Consider the following 26,344-nt stretch of genomic DNA (forward strand, 5'->3'; position numbering starts at 1 on the left):
TTAACAAGACGGTTTTAATGCACCTTGGAAGAGACGTGGAGGTCGCAGTGGAATAAAAAGACAATATCAATGCCCCTGGGAAAAGTGGTGGAGGTCACAGTAGCTTAACAAGACGGTTTTAATGCCCCTTGGAAGAATGGTGGAGGTCGCAGTGGAATAAAAAGCAATATCCATGCCCCTGGGAAAAGTGGTGGAGGTCGCAGTAGCTTAACAAGACGGTTTTAATGCCCCTTGGAAGAATGGTGGAGGTCGCAGTGGAATAAAAAGACAATATCAATGCCCCTGGGAAAAGTGGTGGAGGTTGCAGTAGCTTAAAAAGATGGTTTTAATACCCCTTGGAAGAGACGTGGAGGTTGCAGTAGCTTAACAAGACGGTTTTAATGCCCCTTGGAAGAGGCGTGGAGGTTGCAGTAGCTTAACAAGACGCTTTTAATGCCCCTTGGAAGAATGGTGGAGGTCGCAGTAGCTTAAAAAGACTGTTTTAATGCCCCTGGGGAAAGTGGTGGAGGTCGCAGTAGCTTAACAAGACGGTTTTAATGCCCCTTGGAAGAGACATGGAGGTTGCAGTAGCTTAACAAGACGGTTTTAATGCCCCTTGGAAGAGACATGGAGGTTGCAGTAGCTTAACAAGACGGTTTTAATGCCCCTTGGAAGAGAAGTGGAGGTCGCAGTGGAATAAAAAGACAATTTCAATGCCCTTGGGAAAAGTGGTGGAGGTCGCAGTAGCTTAACAAGACGGTTTTAATGCCCCTTGGAAGAGACGTGGAGGTTGCAGTAGCTTAACAAGACGGTTTTAATGCCCCTTGGAAGAATGGTGGAGGTCGCAGTGGAATAAAAAGACAATATCAATGCCCTTGGGAAAAGTGGTGGAGGTCGCAGTAGCTTAACAAGACGGTTTTAATGCCCCTTGGAAGAGACGTGGAGGTTGCAGTAGCTTAACAAGACTCTTTTAATGCCCCTTGGAAGAGACGTGGAGGTTGCAGTAGCTTAACAAGACTCTTTTAATGCCCCTTGGAAGAGACGTGGAGGTTGCAGTAGCTTAACAAGACGGTTTTAATCCCCCTTGGAAGAGACGAGGAGGTTGCAGTAGCTTAACAAGACGGTTTTAATGCCCCTTGGAAGAGACATGGAGGTTGCAGTAGCTTAACAAGACTGTTTTAATGCCCCTTGGAAGAGATGTGGAGGTTGCAGTAGCTTAACAAGACGGTTTTAATGCCCCTTGGAAGAGACATGGAGGTTGCAGTAGCTTAACAAGACGGTTTTAATGCCCCTTGGAAGAGATGTGGAGGTCGCAGTGGAATAAAAAGACTATCAATGCCCCTGGGAAACGTGGTGGAGGTCGCAGTAGCTTAACAAGACGGTTTTAATGCCCCTTGGAAGAATGGTGGAGGTCGCAGTGGAATAAAAAGACAATATCAATGTCCCTGGGAAAAGTGGTGGAGGTCGCAGTAGCTTAATAAGACGGTTTTAATGCCCCCTGGAAGAGACGTGGAGGTCGCAGTAGCTTAACAAGACGGTTTTAATGCCCCTTGGAAGAGACATGGAGGTTTCAGTAGCTTAACAAGACGGTTTTAATGCCCCTTGGAAGAGACGTGGAGCTTGCAGTAGCTTAACAAGATGGTTTTAATGCCCCTTGGAAGAGACGTAGAGGTTGCAGTAGCTTAACAAGACGGTTTTAATGCCCCTTGGAAGAATGGTGGAGGTCGCAGTAGCTTAACAAAACGGTTTTAATGCCCCTTGGAAGAGACATGGAGGTTGCAGTAGCTTAACAAGATGGTTTTAATGCCGCTTGGAAGAGACGTGAAGGTCACAGTGGAATAAAAAGACAATATCAATGCCCTTGGGAAAAGTGGTGGAGGTCGCAGTAGCTTAACAAGACGGTTTTAATGCCCCTTGGAAGAGACGTGGAGGTTGCAGTAGCTTAACAATACGGTTTTAATGCCTCTTGGAAGAGACATGGAGGTTGCAGTAGCTTAACAAGACAGCTTTAATGCCCCCTGGAAGAGACGTGGAGTTTGCAGTAGCTTAACAAGACGGTTTTAATGCACCTTGGAAGAGACGTGGAGGTCGCAGTGGAATAAAAAGACAATATCAATGCCCCTGGGAAAAGTGGTGGAGGTCACAGTAGCTTAACAAGACGGTTTTAATGCCCCTTGGAAGAATGGTGGAGGTCGCAGTGGAATAAAAAGCAATATCCATGCCCCTGGGAAAAGTGGTGGAGGTCGCAGTAGCTTAACAAGACGGTTTTAATGCCCCTTGGAAGAATGGTGGAGGTCGCAGTGGAATAAAAAGACAATATCAATGCCCCTGGGAAAAGTGGTGGAGGTCGCAGTAGCTTAAAAAGATGGTTTTAATACCCCTTGGAAGAGACGTGGAGGTTGCAGTAGCTTAACAAGACGGTTTTAATGCCCCTTGGAAGAGGCGTGGAGGTTGCAGTAGCTTAACAAGACGCTTTTAATGCCCCTTGGAAGAATGGTGGAGGTCGCAGTAGCTTAAAAAGACTGTTTTAATGCCCCTGGGGAAAGTGGTGGAGGTCGCAGTAGCTTAACAAGACGGTTTTAATGCCCCTTGGAAGAGACGTGGAGGTTGCAGTAGCTTAACAAGACTGTTTTATTGCCCCTTGGAAGAGACGTGAAGGTCGCAGTAGCTTAACAAGACGATTTTAATGCCCCTTGGAAGAGACGGGGAGGTTGCAATAGCTTAACAAGACGGTTTTAATTTCCCTTGGAAGAGACGTGGAGGTTGCAGTAGCTTAACAAGATGGTTTTAATGCCCCTTGGAAGAATGTGCTATGGTCTGCAACATAAACTAAGGAAAGATAGGGGAAAGCTGTCCCTACCGTAAGACTAAGCTGAATCCCTACGATGTAGCGGGCTGCCTGTTCCTTGTGAACAGACCCGCCTTAGTCCTCGGCTAGTCTGAACGAAGACCTATAGAATTAAGGTAGGGGTCCCTAAATGAACTAAGGACTGGGACAAAAATGGGACACCTCCTAAACCGGAGTTGTTGCAGAGCACAAAAGACAAACTGACAAAAAGTACTAGAGGTCCCAGAGGACCAAGCGAACTAGACAGAGATAGGCACCGAAGCACCTGGCTAGAGAGACAGTCAAACAACATTGAAGTCCAGCAAGGCCAGAAGGGCGAAGCTGGAATATATAGGCAGATGGTCACGTGACCGCAAAACACAAGATAGAAAAAATTAACAGGAGGGTTCTAACAGAATGATGGAGGTCGCAGTGGAATAAAAAGACAATATCAATGCCCCTGGGAAAAGTGGTGGAGGTCGCAGTAGCTTAACAAGACGGTTTAAATACCCCTTGGAAGAGCCATGCAGTACAGCATCTTAAAAACATTATTCCCATTATTGGGGAGTGGGTCTCCCATAGTCTTTGCCTATGCCGTCCAAGCAAAAGCTGCCAAAAATTAGGACGGAGGAACTTGCAATGCTGGCAACACGGACCAAGGTCACCCTGTTGGTATAGTGGTGGTGGAGGCTGAGGATAAGGAGAAGAGCAAAATACAGCCGAAATGAGGAAGCGTATACCCATATGTAGGTGTGAAGCGGTGCATGGGAATACACCTCCCGAAATAAAACAGTGGATTTGACTTTATGTTACTCTGCTGTCATTTGGTGGTGATGAGAAGTCTTGCTCAATCCAGCCCTTGTCCATTTTGATAAGGGTCAGCTTGTCAGCATTGTCAGTTTACAGGCGAGTGCGCTTATCTGTTATAATTCCCCCAGCGGCACTAAAAACACGCTCCGATAACACGCTAGCGGCAGGGCAGGCCAGGACCTCCAAGGCGTACAGAGCGAGTTCATTCCAAGTGTCCAGCTTGGATACCCAATAATTAAAAGGCACAGAGGAATCACGGAGGACCCTGGTAAGGTCGGCAAGGTACTCCCTCTCCATCTTTAGAAACTTTCCACTCCTTGTGAGAGTACCCCGCGCCTCAGGGCCTGTAAGCTAGGTGGGTCTCAGAAAACTGTCCCAGAATGTTGACAGTGTTCCCCTGCCTCTGCTGGATTGGAGTTGCGTCTCTCTCGCCTGTACTCCTTGGTTGGGCACCGAACTGTGACCTCTGCCGCGTGTTCAGATGGGAATTTTTTTAACAGTTCTGCAGCAAGGGCTTTCTGGTACTGCCCCATTTTTGTAGACCTCTCCACCTCAGGAATAAGAGAGTGAAAGTTCTCCTTGTAGCGGGGGTCTAAAAGTGTCACCAACCAGTAATGACTGTCACCCAACATTTTGACAACGCGAGGGTCACGGTTAAGGCAGCGTAACATAAAGTCAGCCATGCGTGCCATACTAGTAACGGGCAAGACTTCTGTGTCCTCACCAAGATGACGACTGACCATGCTCTCCTCCTCCTCCTCCCCCCTGTCCTCAGGCCACCCACGCTGAACCGATGGTATGACAGTTGTACAGGTACTACCGTCTACAGCGCATGATACCAGCTCCTGTTCTTCCTCCTCCTCCTCCTCCTCCTCTCCCTCATTGTCCCCCAATGCACATTGGGATGAGATGAGGCTGGGCTGTGTGTAATCGCCCGCTACGGCTTCTTGATCCATCTCATTATACTCTGGCTGCAATGCCTCCTCTTTAATTCTCTGCAGAGAGCATTGCAAAAGACAGACAAGTGGGATGCTGACGCTAATGATGGCGTCATCGCCTCTCACCATCTTGGTGGACTCCTCAAAGTTTGTCAGGATGGTACAAATGTCAGTCATCCAGGTCCACTCCTGAGGTCTTATGTGTGGAGTCTGACCTGAATATCGACGGCCTTGTTGCAGCTAGTACTCCACAACTGCTCTCTTCTGCTCACAAATCCTTTGAAACATGTGGAGGGTACAGTTATAACGTGTGGGGACATCACACACCTGTCGGTGTGCCGGAAGCTGCAAACCGTGCTGCAACACAGCAAGGGGGGCGGAAGCTGTAGCCGACTTGCGAAAATGAGCTGACAGGCGGCGTACTTTGACGAGCAGATCTGGCAACTCTGGGTATGCTTTAAGAAACCGCTGAACCATGTGGTTAAGCACATAAGCCAGGCATGGTACGTGTGTGATCTCGCCTCGCCTCAGAGCCGCCACCAGGTTACAGCCATTGTCACACCCGACCATACCTGGATGTAGGTTCAGCGGTCTCAGCCACAGATCTGCCTGCTCTTTCACAGCTGTCCACAACTCACAAGCAGTGTGAGGTTTATCACCTAAGCTTATGAGTTTCAGCACAGCCTGTTGCCGCTTGGCGGAGGCAGTACTGCAGTGCTTCCAGCTTGTCACTGATGTGGTGATATCTGAGATGGAGGCTGAACATGAGGAAGAGGAGGAGGATGATGCGCAGGAGCTGTACACTGTGGGGGCAACTCTGACTGACATAGGGCCCGCAATCCTCGGTGTGGGGAGGATGTGTTCCGTCCCAAGGTCTGACTGGGTCCCGGCTTCCAATATGTTTACCCAGTGTGCCGTCAGGGAGATGTACCGTCCCTGGCCACAAGCACTTGTCCACGTGTCCGTTGTCACGTGGACTCTCCCAGTAACTGCGTTGTTGAGGGCACGGCATATGTTTTGGGACTCGTGCTTGTGTAGTGTGGGGATGGTACACCGGGAAAAATAGTGTCGGCTGGGGACCGAGTACCGAGGGACGGCCACCGCCATAAGGTTGCGGAAGGATTCCGTCTCCACCAGCCTAAAAGGCTGCATTTCCAACGCAAGCAGTCGTGAAATGTGCTAATATAGGACTGTGGCCTGTGGGGCGTTGGCTGCAAATTTGCGCTTTCGTTCAAAGCTCTGGAATATGGACAATTGAATGCTGCGGTCGGACGTTGACGTTGATGCTGTTTCTTGAGAAACTGCCATAACAAGTGAAGACTGAGAGGAGGGGGCATCTTTGCATGCAGTATGGACAGGGGACTGCCTCGCACGCACAACAGGGGGTTCTATCACACGCACAACAGCGGAAGAAGCAGTGGTGACACCCACTGACACTGTTCGTGGACCCTGGGGTTCGCCCCACAAAGTCGGGTGCTTTGCTGCCATGTGCCTGATCATGCTGGTGGTGGTCAGGCTGGTAGTTTTGTCACCCCTGCTGATGCTGGCATGGCAGGTGGTACAAATGGCCTTTTTGGGGTTATCAGCAGAGTCTTTAAAAAAATTCCAGACTCTGGAAGACCTACCGGTTGTACTGGCAACGTCCCTCGTGTTGGTGTTACGGGGAACTGTTGCCCGCCTTCTGTGTGCGGCAACCACACTGCTTCTTCCTGCCTGTTGGGGTACTCTGCCTCCCTCCCCCTGTGTGCTGCTGGCCTTGGTCTGCGTGTCCTCCTGCCACGTTGGGTCAGTTACTAGATCATCCACCACCTCCTCCTCTTCCACTTGCGCACCACGATCCTCCTCCTCACTTCGTGGCAATTGTGTCTCGTCATCGTCCACCTCTTGTGACAAATTGCCAGCGTCGACTTCCTGTGGCTGTGGCTGTTCAAATATTTGGGCATCGCTACATGGGATCTCCTCTTCCACCACTTCAAGCGGAGCAGGCAAGGGGCACAAATATGGAAATGGACCAGTGAACAGCTCTTCAGACTGTCCAAGTGTGGGATCCGTTGCTGTCTGACGACACTTGGCATGGTGGGAGGAAGGAGCATCAGGGTGAGGAGGAGTATGCGGTCGAGTCTCACGGCTACTAAAGCTTGACCGTGTGGAAGACAGATCGGAGGTAGTGGTGCCCAGGTAACTGGAAGTATTATCTGCTATCCAATTAATAACCTGTTCACACTGATCAGTTCGCAATACTGGTGTTGTAGTGTGCTTCCCTAGTAATTCGGTCAAGAAATGGGAGCGAGAAGATGTGGCTGTTGGTTGTGGCACATTTTCACCTTGGACACAGCCCCGTCCTCTACACACACCATCACCAGAACGTTCAGTTCCACGTCCCTTGCCACGCGCCTTGTCTATTGTAAATGAAGTAAAATAGCTTACACTCGCACTATCAATGGATAAAGGGTAATGAAAAGGATATTAGAACCGTGGAAGAGGAAAACCACAGTTCTATTTGTCTGGCCTACACCAGAATCTGTTAAACAGATATATTTGTGTCTGAACAGTCAGGGAGACACTATTACTGTTTTTTTTTACGGCAAAAAATGCAAAAAGCAGGATAATACAGAGATTTGACCCGTGTAACTGCAAAACCACAGTTATAGTTATGTGGCGTACACCAGACTCTTTTAAACAGATATATTGGTGTCTGACCAGTCAGGGAGACACTATTACAGTTTTTTTTTACGGCAAAAAATGCCAAAAGCAGGATAATACAGAGATTTGACCCGTGGAACTGCAAAACCACAGTTATAGTTATGTGGCATACACCAGAATCTTTTAAACAGATATATTGGTGTCTGACCAGTCAGGGAGACACTATTACAGTTTTTTTTTACGGCAAAAAATGCCAAAAACAGGATAATACAGAGATTTGACCCGTGGAACTGCAAAACCACAGTTCTATTTTTCTGGCCTACACCAGACTCTTTTAAACAGATATATTGGTGTCTGAACAGTCACAGACACACTCAATTTTATTTTTTTTTTGGGGGGGAGGGGGATACCAAAAGGTTAATAAGACGCGTATTTGGACAGTCTGACTGAGGGGAAAAAAAAATACAGGGGTTAGATTAAAAAAATAATAATTTTTCCTGGCCCCTGAGACTGGGGTGATAAGTCTAGCAATTTGACCAACAGGAGCACACAGGACTGTAATGCAGCGTTTGCTGGTATTTCCACTGCGTCTCCTATACTGCCTGATATCTGGGATGGATATTAGTCCTGAGAAGGACTGTTTGTTTGATTTGGCAGGCTTTAGAGACCCTACACTACCTATTTCGCACTATATATCTCTCCCTAACTCAGCAGCACTGGCTGATCCGGAGCGACTGTGTCCAAGATGGCAGCGCCCGGTTTTAAATACTCGAGGTGACGCTGTGCAGCCAATCAATGTAATGCCCACAAACAACATGGCTGCGGCATTACAGTGACTGGCTGGCAATCCCTGCATGTTCATTGGCTCTGTAAAGAGCGCCAAACATGCAGGGCGGAGACCCGAGCTCCCACCCGAGTAACCCGGAAATGCTCGGTGCTCGCCGAACATCTCGAGTAGCGTGATGCTCGGGCAAGTAACGAGCAGTGTCGAGCATGCTCGCTCAACACTAATCATGAATCATCTTAGAAGAATGTTCAGGAGAGCAGAAAGAAGGGCTACTGACCCGAGCAGTCAGACAATCTTTCTGTGAATGGCAATCTGCTTTAATACATAGATGCTGCAGAAGCGAAAATTGTAATAAAACCTTATTGCAAAATACTTTTACATACATTTAAAAAGATCTGTCACTAGGTCACACATTTTTACACTTATTATATTCCTCCTGCTTAAGTTTTTTTCTCTCTTAAACCGGCCATATGGTTCCAGATATATGGGCCATTTTATTTTGTGATACTTTTTATGGCCTTTACCAAGGAGGTGTTGCTCACAGGGCAGTTAAACAGAGCAACCTAAAGACACGCCTCGGAGAATCGTGGGATCCACACCCCCTTATAAAGACCATAAAAATTAGTACTAAATTAAAAGCACATATGTTTTGTGCAGTTTAAAAACTAAAACAAAGAACTTCTAAGAAGAGCAGCGAGAATAAAACAAGAGAAAAAGCTGGTCACTTTTTGACCCGATGACTCTGCTCCATTGATTTCCAAACAGTTTTTTTATATGCTCATCTGTTCGAAATTGATACCATTCAGTAATAAAGAGCACCTAATATACAAATTTTTCCTTCAACCAACTGGGCGTATATCACAGAACTTTGCTTTTTCTCATCTATGACGTTGGCAAATTGAAACATGGCTTTGTCATAAAGGGGAAAAAGCAACTGTCCACAGAGAAGGTCACAGCAGAAGCCTAGCTGAGATGAGATTTGTCTCATGTGAATACGCTGAGCACTCCGGAGTCACCTGGTCTCTTCCTGCTATTGAAGCGCTGGAGCACAGGGTATCAGCAGTGCTGGAGAGTCGGAGTGCCAGAGCACAGGAGAGCAGTACTACTGGAGAACTGGAATGATAAAGCACAGGAGAGCACAAATACTGGAGAGCAGCACTATCAGAGAGCTGGAGTGGCAGAGCACAGGAGAGCAGTACTACTAGAGAACTGGAGTGATAAAGCACAGGAGAGCACAAATACTGGAGAGCAGCACTATCAGAGAGCTGGAGTGCCAGAGCACAGGAGAGCAGTACTACTAGAGAACTGGAGTGATAAAGCACAGGAGAGCACAAATACTGGAGAGCAGCACTATCAGAGAGCTGGAGTGCCAGAGCACAGGAGAGCAGCAGTACTAGAGAACTGGAGTGATAAAGCACAGGAGAGCACAAATACTGGAGAGCAGCACTATCAGAGAGCTGGAGTGCCAGAGCACAGGAGAGCAGTACTACTAGAGAACTGGAGTGATAAAGCACAGGAGAGCACAAATACTGGAGAGCAGCACTATCAGAGAACTGGAGTGCCAGAGCACAGGAGAGCAGTACTACTAGAGAACTGGAGTGATAAAGCACAGGAGAGCACAAATACTGGAGAGCAGCACTATCAGAGAGCTGGAGTGCCAGAGCACAGGAGAGCAGTACTACTAGAGAACTGGAGTGATAAAGCACAGGAGAGCACAAATACTGGAGAGCAGCACTATCAGAGATCTGGAGTGCCAGAGCACAGGTGAAAAGCAACACAGCGCATTGCCTGTGACATACTCTGATCCAGTATCCAAAAGCAGGAAGGAACATGGCGACTGCGGAGTGGGAACCTGCTTGATTTTACTGTTTTACAGATGATGTACTGTGTTGTTTTTCTTCTGAGCTCCAGCACTCCAGCTCTCTAGTGTTGCTCCCTTCTGCTCCAGTGGTCAGTGTGTTCACATGAGACAAATCTTGTCTCAGGAGAACACGCTAAGCCAGGCTGCAGCTGTGACCTTCTATGCGAGTGTTTGCTTCTTCCCCTCTATGATGCTGCTGTCTTTTGATTGGCCAACATCATAGAGGAGAAAAATCGAACATCCACAGAGAAGTACTGGGGTATACGACCAGTTATTTGAAGGGTAAAATTTGCATATTGGACACTCATTATTACCAAGGGGCATAACTTTGGAATAGAGGGGCTCAGAAAAAAAATGAAAACCTGTTCCAGAATCATTGGAACAGCACCAGTTGGAGGATGTACTTAAATAAATAAAAAAAATGCAGTGACAGGTCCTCTTTAAGTAAAAACTATGCTGAGCTAAACAGAAAACACCAGCTTTATAGAGCAGGATGAATTATATACTGGATATCTTTATACCATTATAGCTCCATAAAATATAATAATTTAATATAGAAAAAAGGCTATTAATGATTTTCTTATATTTATTATAACCCTGTTCAGTGCTGAAAGCTTTTGTTACAAATAGTACTAGAATATATTTATTAATGTTTAATTTCAGACAAGGGGATGCACTCTGGCTGCGCTGGGAGCAAGCAAACTGCTAAAAAGTTTGGCCAAAGTAAAAAATGATATCAATGCTGCTGGAGAATCAGAGGAGATTGCAAATGAGTATGAAACCAAAGCCGTGGGTAAAGTTTGGTTGAAATGTTATACATAAATAATAATGAACTATAGCATTGCATTGACTATGAGCAATTCATTGGTTAATTAAAAGTAATGTCTTGTATATATGATCTCATTGGAAGAATGCACTTAATCAGTGGTAACATACCTGTACCCAAGGGACCACTTTTATCCTGGTCTATGTAGACTTCATACAATTGTTCCTTGGCTAGACTGAGTATTGATGTACAGTAGATCTAATGAAATGAACAGTGTAGCATTAATATTGTATGACACTTTTTCTTTATGGGTTGAAGCAAAGTCTTAGACATAATCCCTTAGGTATAAAAACAGCACTTTTAGTGCAAACTCACTTTTCAGTTATGTTGCTACACAAGATCATTTTAAAGTTCAAATATAATTATAAATTATGAGCGTATATTGTGATCAGATAAATATAAAATTTTAACATCTACAGTTAGCAACATGCAGCAATGCAATAAATAGACAATATGGACACTTGTATGGAGATGCAACTCCCTATCAACGAGTTCAAGTTTTATATTCAGTCCCATAGCCACAGGTGTAGAAAATCCACCTCTGAGCCATACAATCTGTCTTTACTAACGTTGGTGACAGAATGTAATAGGATGTCAATGGTATAAAAAGTCCATTCGTGAAATTTCTTTCCTTCTAAACATCACCTGTGGCTGGTATTGAAAGGGGGGAGTGATTAGGAACCAAAGCAACTCAGCAATGAAGTAGTAGACCACATAAAGTTACAGACTGGGGTTGCCAAGTGCTAAAAGACATGATGCATAAAAGTCACCAATGTTCTGCTAGGTCAATAGTTGCAGAGTCCAAACCTCCTGGGCATTAATATTGGAACTAAAAATGTACTCTAGGAGTTTAATTGCATGGGTTTCCATGGCTAAGAAGCTGCATGCAGCCTTACATCACCAAGCACAATGCCAAGAGTCGAATGGAGTGTTATAAAGCCGCCACCACTGGACTGCAGAGTAGTGGAAATCTATTCTGTAGAGTAACAAATCACGCTTCTCTATCTGGCAACTGATAGAGGAGTCGGGTCTGGGTTTGGAGAACATCACCTGCCCAACTGTAAAGTTTGGTGGGGGAGGGATATTATTATGGGGTTGTTTTTACGGATTTGGTCTTGGCCATTGTGTTCCAGTGAAGGAAAATCTTAAGGCTTCAGCATACAAGACATCTTAGACAATTGAATGCTTCTAGGTTTGTTGGAACAGTTTGGGGCAGGACCTTATCTGTTCCACATGACTGTGCCCCAGTGCTCAAAGCAAGGTCCATAAAGACATGGTTGGGGGAGTTTGGTGTGGAAGAACATGACTGACTGCACACAGCGCTGACCTCAACCCTATCCAGCCCTATAGGGATGAACTAGAATAGAAATTGTGAGCCCGGCCCTCTTGTTCAACATCGGTGTCTGGCCTCACAAATAGTTTTATGGATGAATTGGCAAAAATCCTCAAAGACATAATCCAAAATGTTATAGAAAGGTTTAATGGAAGAGTGGAAGCTGTTTTATCTGCAAAAGAAAAAAACAGCCTACATATAAAAGGTGTTGTCTACTACTTGACAGCTTCTGCGTATATGCTAAAGTGTCCACTGTAAAATAGAAAAAACATATACTTATCTCCCGGGTCAGCGACACTTCTGCCATGACAGTACTATGTCTTCCAGCAGTCGCATGATGTTATGTCAAGTGACCATTGCAGAGTTTCAGTAATCTGTCTGAGCAAACACCCGCTGACATGGCGGGAGCGGGGCCAGTCTAGGAGGTAAGAATAACAGTAGTAGACAACCCCTTTAAAACAAATTGGATGTTTTGCTTAGGATCTTCCATTAAACTGGATTCAGGCCTTGTTGGCAGGTCATGCAAAGCACATTATTCTGAAAGGTTAGATTGGAAGCACACAAGAAAGCGGAGTACAAGTAATTTGGCATTTTCTTCACTGAAGCATGTGATGGCACTAAATGTCAGAATATAGTAAGACTTATATTTTAAAGGCCTTATCTATGTATTATATCTGACTGTAATTCTGTTACTGGCTTAGAACTGTTCACGGAGTGTTACAGTAACGATGAAGATTTGGCAGAGATGCTGCTGGTCTATTCCTGTGAAGCTTGGGGTAAAAGTAACTGTCTTGAGATGGCAGTAGAAGCAAAAGATCAGCAATTTATAGCACAGCCAGGGGTACAGGTAAGAGACATCGTAATCTTAAAGTGAACCACTTAGACTTACTATATCAAGGTATATTCTGCCTTGCGTTCTTGTGCACATAATGATGGGGGAAGTACTGATTCCAAGACCAGCTGAGCGTGGAGCCTTACAGATAATACACCATGGGAGAAAAGTATGCCAATTAGATCTCTTGCAGAACAAAAGAGACTAAAACCACTTAGAAATTGTAGATATCTGTGACAAAGTCACTGGCGGAATAATGGAGGGGAGATATGTTTCACTGAGGCTGTTAGCTTCAGTGATGTGAAATATGGAAGTCTTCTCCTGCATATTAGGTGCAGAGAGGGTTAATCAGCCATTTAAAAGGGCATGTTTTATAGGTGAATGACTAGAGTGCGGGTGGGAGGTCATTCACCATATCTCCACCCTAGGGTGTGGTCTGGGCTTTAAATAGCCAGCCTTTTCACTCAGGTGTGGTTCAGTATCTGGACGGCAGCTCCAGAGAGAGAATCTCCTGTTTGTTTGTGCTAATCTGAACCGTGTGGTTTTTGCTAAATCCTGAGTGGCCGGACCCCAGCCGGTGCAAGGACTTTTGCTGGACATTTTCTTATTATGTTTTGCCGTTATGCCAGATGGGCTGTGTTTATTTTTATGAACTCTACATTGGTTTATGACATTTAATAAACCAACTGAAAATGTAAAGAGACAGTGTTCCATGTCTGCCTCCATGTGCAACCAAGCGGATCTACCACATATCTTATAAGTCATCCTATAAGTCATTGTCAACCCTCTAGTGAGCCTTTGCCTCAATGGTGTTTCACTAAGCCAGATAAACTCTAATCTACACTGATGAGGGGCAAATACCCAGAAACAGGCTTTCTATAAATGAGTTTATAAGTTGTATTTATCTATGATTATGTTGAAAGATTTTCTAAATGGTCAGACATTAACCTCAAGTGTAGCTGCCTTTCCAAAGTGGCACGTTGTAAAATAGTCTCAAATATTTGGCACGATAGCTAAGGTGTGCAAAATGAAATAATATGAGATAGCTAGTTTTCCTTTTTTTCAGGAGAACAATTTTTACTTCATATAAAGAGTAGGGATGAGCGGACCTGTGGAAGTTCGGATTCTGGAACCCGAACCGATCTTTATTCCAAAGTTTGGTTCGGGTTCCAGAAGGAACAGGAACCGGAACCCCATTGAAAACAATAGAGTCCCGAACTTTGGGTCTGGGTAAGAAAAAAAATTCTCTCTCACTCTCTTCTCTCTCTCTTTCTCTTCCACCGGAATTCTGGACATTGCAATGGACTTCCAAGGAAAGTATGTGTTCGGCGTTTAGCACCGAACACTAATTGTTCAGTACTAATGCTGAACTTTGAAGATCGGGTTTGCTCATCTCTAATAAAAAGTAGCCATTGTTTTATTAAGTTATTTCAGAAATCCATAATACAAAAGATAAGAAACATTGTAATTATATCTTATAAAGAAAAATCTGCTTATTTGTCCTTCTGGACTGATCATTCATGCTCAATGCATGGGTAAGATCTGTACAATCTGTTTTCATTGAATACATATTTCCCATTACTGAGATAGTAAAATTTCAAAAATGTATCAGTTTTTGCTCTTATTTTATACCTGCTGCTCTTCAGAATATTATTTTTTTTATATTGTTATAATATGACATACGGTTTCAGAGATAGTTGCCTTTTTATTTAGTGATTTAGTGCTAACTTTTATGGTCTTTACCAAGGGTGTGGTGCTTACAGGGTAATAATGCAGAGTAGCCTAAAGACACGCCCCAGAGAAACCAGTGAGCCATGCCCTCTTGGCAAAGACCATAAACATGTCATTAAATAAAAAGGCCCATATTTTTGGAACAGTATGGTGGATTTAACAATTTAAAAAGGACTACTCAGCAGAGCAGCGATAATAAAATTAGAGGAAAAATTGGCCTCTTTTTACTTGGTAAAAGGTCTTCTTTGTTTAAATTACTACTTCATCATTGGCCTTAGACCTTACATTTTTCTGAAACTATATTATATTATACTGATTGGGAGCTACATCTAGTTCTAGTGATCTAGCCCACAAGCCTTCTGCATTTCCATTAACCAGCTTTTCTAAAGAAGCATACCCTAAATAATACATCTGATTACAACCTGACCACTGTCTCCTTTCCTCTTTTTTCACCCTGACTTAGAACTTTCTCTCCAAGCAATGGTATGGAGAAATTTCTAGAGATACCAAGAACTGGAAGATCCTCATGTCTCTTTTCTTCATTCCACTTATCTGCTGTGGCTTCATATCATTTAGGTATGCAAAAGTGTTGCGTATTGTACAAAGTCCCACAGATTGGTTACTGGTGTGTGTTCTTACACGTGCATGCATTTGCCTCACTACCCTGATGAAGCTCTTAAGGGTGAAACATTTTGGGGAGGCGCTTTCTTTATTTTAATAGCGCCTTGTTCCTTTGGTCGTGAGACAGTACAAAATAGGATATTATCCCTGATGGTTAGATAATGGATAGCAGTCCTTTTGCTTTACTCTAGTTATACAATTTGAGGATATTGTGCACCTATGTAGCTACGAATAGGTAGATCTATCCACATGTATATTACAATTGAATGACTCAATTTTACCACTTGGGATACATTTAAATAATATAGATATGACCAATAAGAAACCGTGTCATTTTAATGTGCACCTTAATAAATGATTTGCACTAGTTACTTATTTAACAATTAAAATTTATGTTTTATTTTGGATTGTTTAAAATGGAATTTTTTGGCCTTTGTCTATTGGATTTGCAAAATTCTTAGAAAAACTGCAACAAGTATACAACACAGGCAAACCGGGACATAGAAATATAGCAACAAAATGCCTAAATCTATCCGTAAAAACAATGAGAATTATAAAATTCAAAAATGTCATATAAGTAATAAACACAAGATGACTACAAAGATAGATCTATACAGAAAAGGCCAGCAACCAACCACTGTGTCTCAATGGGACAAAATACACCAAAAACCAGTTTCTGTAGTCTCTTTGGGTATATTTTGTACTTTTCAGACATCTTTGGTTGCTGGCTCTTTCTATATATACTGTATCTATATTCGTGGTCATTTATTTCTGATCTGACATCTTGGAATGTTATCATTAGTCCTATTTTCTGCTATAGATCTAGTCTTTTTACTGTTATATTTCTTTCTCTCTTTTTTGTACACTTGTTGCTGTTTTTGCAGGAGCGGAGTAACTATCTTTTCAATTGGCTTTTCTGGCTTTTTCAGTGCGGTTAGCTTCTTGCTGCACCTACAGTTGAAACCAGAAGTTTACATACACTTTATAAAAAGACACATCTGCATGTTTTTCTCAATATCTGATATGAAATCAGAATAAACCTTTCCCTTTTTAGGTCAATTACGATTACCATAATTTTTAATATTTGCCAAATTCCAGAATAATGAGAGAGAGAGAATGTTTTAAGGCATTTTTATTACTTACTGCAAAGTCAAAAGTTTACATACATTTCATTAGTATTTGGTACCATTGCCCTTAAACTGAATGACTTGGGTCAAACGTTTTGGGATATCCTTCCACAAGTTTCTCACAATAATTGGTTGGAATTTGGGCCCATTCCCCCTGACAAAACTGGTGTAACTGATCCAGGTTTGTAGGTCGCCTTGCTCGCACCTGCCTTTTCAGCTTTGCCCATAAATTTTTCAATAGGATTGAGATCAGGCCTTTGTGATGGTCACTTCAAAACATTGACTTTGTTATCCTTAAGCCACTTTGTTATCATTTTGGCAGTATGTTTTGGGTCATTTTCCATTTGGAAGACTCATTTCTGCCCAAGCTTTAACTTCCTGGCTGATGTCTTGAGATGTTGCTTCAGTATTGCCACATAATCTTCTTTTCTCATGATGCCATCTATTGTGTGAAGTGCACCAGTCCCTCCTGCAGCAAAACAACCCCACAACATGATGCTGCCACCCCTGTGTTTCACAGTTGGTATAGTCTTGTTAGCCTTCCAAGCGTCTCCCTTTTTCCTCCAAACATAACGATGGTCATTATGCCCAAAAAGTTCAATTTTAGTTTCATCAGACCACAGGACATGTCTTCAAAAATTAAGATCTTTGTTCCTGTGTGCATTTGCAAACATTAATCTGGCTTTTTATGATCTTTTGGAGTAATGGCTTCTTCCTGGCAGAGTGGCCTTTCAGCCCATGTTGATACAGTACTCGTTTCACTGTGGATATTGACACAATCTTACCAGCTTCCGCAATCATCTTCACAAGGTCTTTTGCTTTTGTCCTTTGGTTGATATGCACATGTTGGACCAAAGCACGTTCATCTCTGGGACACAGAACCGTCTCATTCCTGAGCGGTATGATGGCTGGACAGTCTCATCTTGTTTGTACTTGTGTATAATTGTTTGTACAGATAAACAAGGCACCTTCAGGTATCTTGAAATTGTACCCAAGGATGAGCCAGACTTGTGCAAGTCCACAATTCTCTTCCTGATACATTGCCTGATTTCTTTAGACTTTCCCATGATGCTACACAAAGAAGCAGTGTGTTTCAGGTGTGCATTAAAATACATCCACAAGTGTGTCTCTAATTAACTCAGATGTTGCCAAAAAACCTATCAGAATCTTTCAAACACATGACATCATCATATGGGCAGTCCAGAATTGTTTAAAGGCATAGTAATCTTAGTGTATGTAAACTTTTGACTTTGCAGTAAGTAATAAAAATGCCTTAAAACATTCCCTCTCTCTCTCATTATTCTGGCATTTGGCAAATATTAAAAATAATAGTAATCCTAATTGACCTAAAAGGGTAAAGGTTTATTCTGATTTCATGTCAGATATTGAGAAAAACATGCATATGTGTCTTTTTATATAGTGTATTTAAACTTCTGGTTTCAACTGTATATACTGATTTATGAGGGATTTTTGTGCTAGTGTAGTGATATTATATACTGATGTGTGTTCTTGCTTTTCAATGCAGGAAAAAATCAACAGATAGAGAAAGATCCATTCTACTAAATTACTTTGATTTTTTCACCTCACCTTTTGTTGTTTTCTCCTGGACGGTCATTTTCTATATTGGATTTCTGCTGTTGTTTGCATATGTCCTATTAATGGATTTCCAACGATCCCCTACTGGTCTTGAGATTGCAGTCTATGTGCTGGTTTTTATTTTGTTTTGTGATGAGATAAGACAGGTATGATTCTCTGTTATGTTGGTCTAAATGTTTACTTTAAATGATCCTTAAAGGTGTCTTTAGTTTGAGTTCAATGTCTAATGTTTATTAGTTACAATGTATCCCATATGAAGGAATAATCCAAATAAAAATTGTAACGTTTCGGTCAGTATAATTGGACCTTCATCAGACATGGATTGCTGCTGGATTGCGACTGTTTTACAGCTTTGATAAAAAGAAAAGAGATGCGCTGCAAACCACTCATAAAATACCAAGAGAGTGATTCCTACCTGTCTAAGAGAAAATGGTAGTCCAAATGAAGATATACGCGTGCAGCTTCCAGGGGTTCTTTGAAGAAGTCACAACTGCAACTAGAGGTGATAGACACATGCCGGAGTCTGTAGAGCAAGCCGTGAGTGTTGCAGAAAATGGGTTCAAACAGCGTATTAGAGGGGATAGAGGGCTGCAGAGACTCTCAGAGATTCAAGCTTTCAGGTACATGCAGCCATTGCACTAGGTGGATACAGGGATGAAGATCATGGGTGAGAAGGACTGCAGACAGCCTGGTAGGTGTGCCGGCCAGTCACACCTGCAGGACAGCTGATGATCAAGGATGCGAGCGCTTAGTATCTGGGTGACGTCACAACAGCTGGGGGATTCCACTGAGGGAAAAACAGTCCAGCGCTTATCCGACGCGTTTCCGAGGTCACAGCCTCCTTTGTCAGGGATTTGCAGACACAGGGCGCTCCCTTGTATATATAGGTGGATAATCATCCCATAAATTGAAAAAAAAAAAAAAAAAAAGGAAAAAAAACAGCTTTAATACATACAGTACAGACCAAAAGTTTGGACACACCTCATTTAAAGATTTTTCTGTATTTTCATGACTTTGAAAATTGTACATTCACACTGAAGGCATCAAAACTATGAATTAACACATGTGGAATTATATACTTAACAAAAAAGTGTGAAACCACTGAAAATATGTCTTATATTCTAGGTTCTTCAAAGTAGCCACCTTTTGCTTTGATGACTGCTTTGCTTACTCTTGGCATTCTCTTGATGAGCTTCAAGAGGTAGTCACCGGAAATGGTTTTCACTTCACAGGTGTGCCCTGTCAGGTTTAATAAGTGGGATTTCTTGCCTTATAAATGGGGTTGGGACCATCAGTTGTGTTGTGCAGAAGTCTGGTGGATACACAGCTGATAGTCCTACTGAATAGACTGTTAAAATTTGTATTATGGCAAGAAAAAAGCAGCTAAGTAAAGAAAAACGAGTGGCCATCATTACTTTAAGAAATGAAGGTCAGTCAGTGCGAAAAATTGGGAAAACTTTGAAAGTGTCCCCAAGTGCAGTTGCAAAAACCATCAAGCGCTACAAAGAAACTGGCTCACATGAGGACCGCCCCAGGAAAGGAAGACCAAGAGTCACCTCTGCTTCTGAGGATAAGTTTATCCGAGTCACCAGCCTCAGAAATCGCAGGTTAACAGCAGCTCAGATTAGAGACCAGGTCAGTGCCACACAGAGTTCTAGCAGCAGACACATCTCTACAACAACTGTTAAAGAGGAGACTTTGTGCAGCAGGTCTTCATGGTAAAATAGCTGCTAGGAAACCACTGCTAAGGACAGGCAACAAGCAGAAGAGACTTGTTTGGGCTAAAGAACACAAGGAATGGACATAAGACCAGTGGAAATCTGTGCTTTGGTCTGATGAGTCCAAATTTGAGATCTTTGGTTCCAACCACCGTGTCTTTGTGCGACGCAGAAAAGGTGAACGGATGAACTCTACATGTCTGGCTCCCACCGTGAAGCATGGAGGAGGAGGTGTGATGGTGTGGGGGTGCTTTGCTGGTGACACTGTTGGGGATTTATTCAAAATTGAAGGCATACTGAACCAGCATGGCTACCACAGCATCTTGCAGCAGCATGCTATTCCATCCGGTTTGCGTTTAGTTGGACCATCATTTATTTTTCAACAGGACAATGACCCCAAACACACCTCCAGGCTGTGTAAGGGCTATTTAACCAAGAAGGAGAGTGATGGGGTGCTACGCCAGATGACCTGGCCTCCACAGTCACCAGACCTGAACCCAATCGAGATGGTTTGGGGTGAGCTGGACCGCAGAGTGAAGGCAAAAGGGCCAACAAGTGCTAAGCATCTCTGGGAACTCCTTCAAGATTGTTGGAAGACCATTTCTGGTGACTACCTCTTGAAGCTCATCAAGAGAATGCCAAGAGTGTGCAAAGCAGTCATCAAAGCAAAAGGTGGCAACTTTGAAGAACGTAGAATATAAGACATATTTTCAGTTGTTTCACACTTTTTTGTTAAGTATATAATTCCACATGTGATAATCCATAGTTTTGATGCCTTCAGTGTGAATGTACAATTTTCAAAGTCATGAAAATACAGAAAAATCTTAAAATGAGAAGGTGTGTCCAAACTTTTGGTCTGTACTGTATGAGGAAAGCCTGTTTCTTAAGCATCCCTCACATGTATTAAGGCTGTCAAACAGTCGTAAATCATGCACACACAGTGACTCAAACATAACATTCGAGCACGCTGAAGATACTTGGCGAGCACCCGAGCATGCTCGCCGAAAGAGTTAACAGAACATACTCGCTCATCACTAATAGAGATACGTAGTAATGGGTCATATATACTGCACATATGGACAAAGCAGCTAAACACTTTTCTTTCTACAGATGTATATGAGTGGTGTGAAGTATTTCACTGATCTTTGGAACATTATGGATATCTTGGCCATCTTGTATTTTATGGCCGGTATTGTGTTCAGGTAATGACTTTTCTTGCATTTAAGGTTCGTATTAAGGTCTGGTATAAAAGCTGAAAAGAGAAACAATCATCTACTTCAATCATCATGTAGTGTTAATCCAAAGGAAAGCAAAAAAAATCATGAAAGGAATAATGTAAGTAAATACTTTTATGCCCAACAAGACCAAAGTATTCTAGGAGTGATACCCTTATCGGCAAGGGCGTACATAGGAATCATGGGGCCCCATAGCAGACATTCTAATTGGCCTCCCCCCCAAAAAAAAATAAAAAAAATAATTGTCGGGGTCACAGAAGAGCAGATCTCACAACTTTGCAGCCTTTACACAGTAATTTTCCTCCTGCTGAAGCCCTAGGTTCCTCTTTCATTGCCTCATAAAGTGTGATTCCAACAAAAGTGCACCCCAAACACAGTATGATACCCCCATGGTGCATTCCTCCACATTAGCCTCCACATGTGCAGTATAATGACCCTATTGTACCCAACTTCAACTCCCAAGGCAAAGTATGGTGACCCCAACACAGTATGATCCCCCAACTGTGACCCCTAAAGCTCTCCATACACTATAATGTGTCTACATACTGTATAATGGCCCGCAAGAACCCTCCAAACAGTATAATGGACCCCACACAACCCTTCACACTGTATAATTGCTTTCATACAGTATAATGGCCCCCCACATAGCCCTCAAAATATTATAATGGCTCCACAGCCTTCCATAGAGTATAATACACCACCGATAATCCTCCATATAGTATAATGCGCCCCCCATAATCCTCCATATAGTATAATGCACCCCCCATAATCCTCCATATAGCATAATGAACTTCCCATGGTCCTCCATAGAATATAATGCACTCCTCATAGTCCTCCATACAGTATATTACACACCCCATAGGGTAAAATGCAGCCCCCATATAGTATAATGCACCCCACAGTCCTGCAGTATTATGGGCACCACGTACTCACTGATTTTAAAATACCATATATTTTAAATAAGCCGACCCGAGTATAAGCCGAGGCCCCTAATTTTACCACAAAAAACTGGGAAAACGTATTGACTTGAGTATAAACCTAGAGTGAGAAATGCAGCAGCTATTGGTAAATTTCCCCATCCTGGTATGTGTGGCACCCCCTCATCCCCCAATCCTGGTATGTGTGGCCTCCCCAATCCCCCAATCCTGGTATGTGTGGCCTTCCCAATCCCTTAATCCTGGTATGTGTGGCCTTCCCAGTCTCCCAATCCTGGTATGTGTGGCCTCCCCAATCGCGGTATGTGTGGCCTTCCAAGTCCCCCAATCCTGGTATGTGTGGCCTCCCCAATCCCCCAATCCCGGTATGTGTGGCCTTCCCAGTCCCCCAATCCTGGTATGTGTAGCCTTCCCAGTCCCCCAATCCTGGTATGTGTGGCCTCCCCAATCCCCCCCAATCCTGGTATGTGTGGCCTCCCCAATCCCCCCCCAATCCTGGTATGTGTGGCCTCCCCAATCCCCCCCAATCCTGGTATGTGTGGCCTCCTCATCCCTCAATCCTGGTATGTGTGGCCTTCTCATTCCCCAATCCTACTATGTATGGCCCCAATCACTGCAAACATAAAATAATAAACACTTATACTCACCTTCCTTCCTCACCTCTGCTCCAGCGCTGAGTCCTGTCTGCTGCAGCTCATGTTGGCATCTGAGCAGCGCGCTCTCTCAGATCCCGAGGTGAGCTGCTGCTGCCGGCACATTCACGCTTCTCCATGCCGGGACTATGGGCGTGGAGAAGCGTGAATATGCTTTCTCTTTAGCAGCGGGCACTGACAGCAGGAGCAGCGGTTCAGCGCTCCTCCGTATCCGCTACTTAAGAGAATGAATATTCCCTCTTCTCCACGCCCATGGGAGTAGAGAAGAGGGAATATTCATGTCCCTTTAGCAGCGGGCACACGGGGTAGCTGCAGCAGCCGGCTACTACGTGTGCGCCGCTCCTCCGCCGCCGCAACCCGCTCCTCCGCCGCTGCAACCTCCCTCCCCCCCAATACTCACCTATTCTCCTGGTTCCCACGCTGTTTGGGGCCCTCCCGGCTCACGGGCCCCCTTCCGGTCATGGGCCCCATAGCAGTGGCGTGGCCTGCCACCATTGGCGATACGCCACTGCTTATCGGCTACGTAGAACAATTATATTTGCAAGCTTTCAGAGCATAGAGTCTCCTTCGTCAGGTAAGTTTACAAATGAATTACAGAAACAAAAGCACATTTAAGAGATGTTACAACAGGACATTTGTGCATGGGGTGGAAGGGGTGATGCCTCCTAAAGATAACTCAAGATTACAAAATGAAGGGTTTATTTATAAATGGTGGGAGTGATGGCTTAGGAGTTTGATGATTTGGAGTCAGTCTAGTGGAGGTGGACCTAGCCATCACTCCCACCACCTCTCCATTTGTACCAAAAAAAAACCTTGATTTTATAACCTTGGCTTATCTTTAGGAAGCGTCACCCCATCCACCTCTCAAATGTCCTGTTGCAATATCTTTTAAATGTTTGGCTCATTTCAGTAATTCATTTGTAAACCCGCCTGACGAAGGAGATTCTGTGCTCTGAAAGCTTGCGGTACCGCAATATAATTTTTTTTTATTGTACATCAAAGGAATAAATAATCTTGCAACATCAAAAACTCACCAAAAAGATCAACGTGGAAACGTAGCCTTAGTTTTTCTCGTAATTAAGATCCTCTCCGTCCCCAATGACTGTTTCTACATCTTTTACTCCGCAGGTGATAGAAACTTTCAGAGTTTCTTGTTATTAACAGTGGAGTGTTCTGCCACTGGGTGCTGCAATGGGTAAGTATCAAATGAATTTAAAAGGGCATAAGATAACTTTCTGGAAAGAAAACATAATACTTAAGGTCACTTTTGCTTGATTTCTAGGTATTAATTCTGCCATATTTAGAATCAAGATTTATTTATTATGCTTTGCTTACATAGCGCTATTATATATATATATATGCAGATGTTCTTGGTGGGTTCAAATCCCACCAAGGACAACATCTGCAAGGAGTTTGTATGTTCTTCCCGTGTTTGCGTGGGATTCCTCCGGGTTCTCAGGTTTCCTCCCACACTCCAAAGACATACTGATATGTAATCTAGATTGTGAGTCCCATTGGGGACCGCAATGATAATGCATGTAAAGCGCTGCGGAATATGATAGCGCTATATAAGCAAAGCATAATAAATAAATCTTGATTCTAAATATCGCACAATTAATACCTAGAAATCAAGCAAAAGCTACCTTAAGTATTATGTTTTCTTTCCAGAAAGTTATCTTATGTCCTTTTAAATTAGTTTGATTGTTATCCATTGCAGCACCCAGTGGCAGAACGCTCCACTGTTAATAACAAGAAACTCTGAAAGTTCCTATCACCTGTGGAGTAAAAGGTGTAGAAACAGTCATTGGGAAGGGAGAGGGTCTTAATTATGAGAAATACTAATTTAGGATACTTTCCATGATGAGCTTTTTGGTCAGTTCTTGATGTTGCAGATGTTGCAGAGACACATTAGCGTTTTGCATCGGATGTGATATGCTAATGACACTCGACTCCTTCTCTGCTGCGAGCTAGAGCCGAGTGTCAGTGCTCCGATCCTCTCGCACAGAGGATAGCAGCACAGCTGCGGAGGGGATGGAGAAAGTAATTTCTCCATCTCCTCCATTGCGGGCGTCCGAGAGAATCACACTGCACTCGGGTGATATCCAAGTGCAGTGTGATGTTTCACACGCACCCATAGACTTTTATATGGGTGCGTGCGATCCAAATTTCGGATGCAATCGCGGCATGCTGCATTTTTTTAAGGTCCGATCTCAATCCAATCGGAGCTGAAAAAAACGCATATGAGCACACACTCATAGATTAACATTGGACCGAATGCTTTCCAGTTTTTTATCGGATTGCAATCGTCCTATTTAATCGTGAGTGGGAGAGAGCACTTACTATGATGTTTTATTCTGAGTGAACTCGATGGGCATTTTCAGACTATGTAACCTATTTCTATTAATTGAGCTGTGCCTTTTAGCCTGGAACTGACTGCATTTCCTCTTAATAAATACTTTATGTCATTGCTTTGTCAATCTGTTGTACTATGAATACTTTATTATTTGATACTTTATTTTTTTTTCCTTTCAATGTATTTCCATGCATGTGAACACTCCAGTAGAATTATTAGTTTTCCTTATTGAAATCATCTTGTAAGATTGGCGTTAACCCCTTAAGACCAAACCTATATCATTTTGAGCAGTGAATACATAAATACGGTGTTTGTCATTTTTGTTATACAAATACCAATTCCAGCTTTATTGGGTATTTGTAATTGTAAGGATGGATAATATTTACTGTAGTCCAACAACACATTTGTGTACGTACAGCTTTGGGGTCCATAAATGATGAGGTACTGGCAGAGATCTAAGGTTCCCGTTTTCGGTGGATATGTAGCTCTGCTTTTGTGTGATACATTTTATTCTTTACCCTCAGACTGCGCAGCTCTATCCCGAGCTCACTGTATACGGGAAGAGTCATTTTCTGTCTGGATTACATCATTTTTACTGTCCGCCTTATCCACATCTTCACCGTCAGTCGAAACCTTGGACCAAAGATTATTATGCTGCAAAGAATGGTGAGAAAAAATGGCAGAGTAAAATGTGTATAAATGGTATATGTGTTGCCTTTCTAAGGCTATGTTCACACATGTTTTTTTCAGTGTTTTTTGTGCCTAAACCAGAATGAGGGTGGCAGGTTGCAGGGGGCGACGTCACCATGAGTCACCATGAAGAAGTGAAAAAAAATATAAAGAATTTTTTTTTTAATTTATCATTTACAATAATGTCAATACCACCGTTTTAGTTTGGGGGGTATGGGAAGGAGAAGTTGTTGAAAGTTGATGAGATGAGCACTGCATGGGCAGAGCAGCAGTAATAAACTCCCTGCCAAGACAGAAGAGACAATTAATCCTGGAGGTGAAGGAACTGTGATGACGTCATGTCCATGTGACTGGGGAGTAGCCATCCTAGAGATTGCAGGAAGTGGTGTTTTCCCATGCATGAAGCATGGGGGCACAAGTGACAGGTAATCAAGGTACAGGGGTACATGGGGTGCTGTCTGTATATGGGGTGTGTGCAGGCTGTATACGGGGATGCAGTATGTATTTGGGGGGTGAAATCTGTATATGGGGGTGCAAGCTGTGTATGGGGGTGTGCAGGATGTGTATGGAGGTGCAGTTTGTATCTTGGGGGGGGGGGGTGCAGTATGTATATGGGAGTGCAGCCTGTATATGGGGGTATGCAGGCTGTATATGTAGTGTGCAGGCTGTATATGTAGGTGCAGTCTGAATATGAGGATGTGCAGTCTGTATATTGGGGAGTGCAGTCTGTATATGGAGGTGGCAGTCTATATATGGGGGTGTGCAGGCTGTATATGGGGGTGTGCGGGCTGTATATGGGGGTGTGCAGTCTGTATGGCAGCATGCTGTCTCTATATGGGGATGTGCAGG

The 26,344-nt window shown here is 43.5% G+C and overlaps 1 protein-coding gene across 1 annotated transcript in view; it reads left to right on the forward strand.

Moving 5' to 3' along the window:
• Nucleotides 1-26,344, forward strand: part of TRPM8 (transient receptor potential cation channel subfamily M member 8) — a 168,714-nt gene that overhangs the window by 116,459 nt on the left and 25,911 nt on the right. The window contains exons 15-20 of the mRNA XM_073646719.1: nt 10,509-10,638; nt 12,706-12,851; nt 15,031-15,143; nt 17,841-18,057; nt 20,740-20,831; nt 25,330-25,471. Of these exons, the coding sequence (XP_073502820.1) occupies nt 10,509-10,638; nt 12,706-12,851; nt 15,031-15,143; nt 17,841-18,057; nt 20,740-20,831; nt 25,330-25,471 (840 nt within the window). The remainder of the gene's footprint in view (nt 1-10,508; nt 10,639-12,705; nt 12,852-15,030; nt 15,144-17,840; nt 18,058-20,739; nt 20,832-25,329; nt 25,472-26,344) is intronic.

This window comes from Phyllobates terribilis, unplaced genomic scaffold (assembly GCF_046119375.1).
Source record: "Phyllobates terribilis strain yellow unplaced genomic scaffold, ASM4611937v1 Scaffold_9__5_contigs__length_417890890, whole genome shotgun sequence".
Classification (NCBI taxonomy): domain Eukaryota; kingdom Metazoa; phylum Chordata; class Amphibia; order Anura; family Dendrobatidae; genus Phyllobates; species Phyllobates terribilis.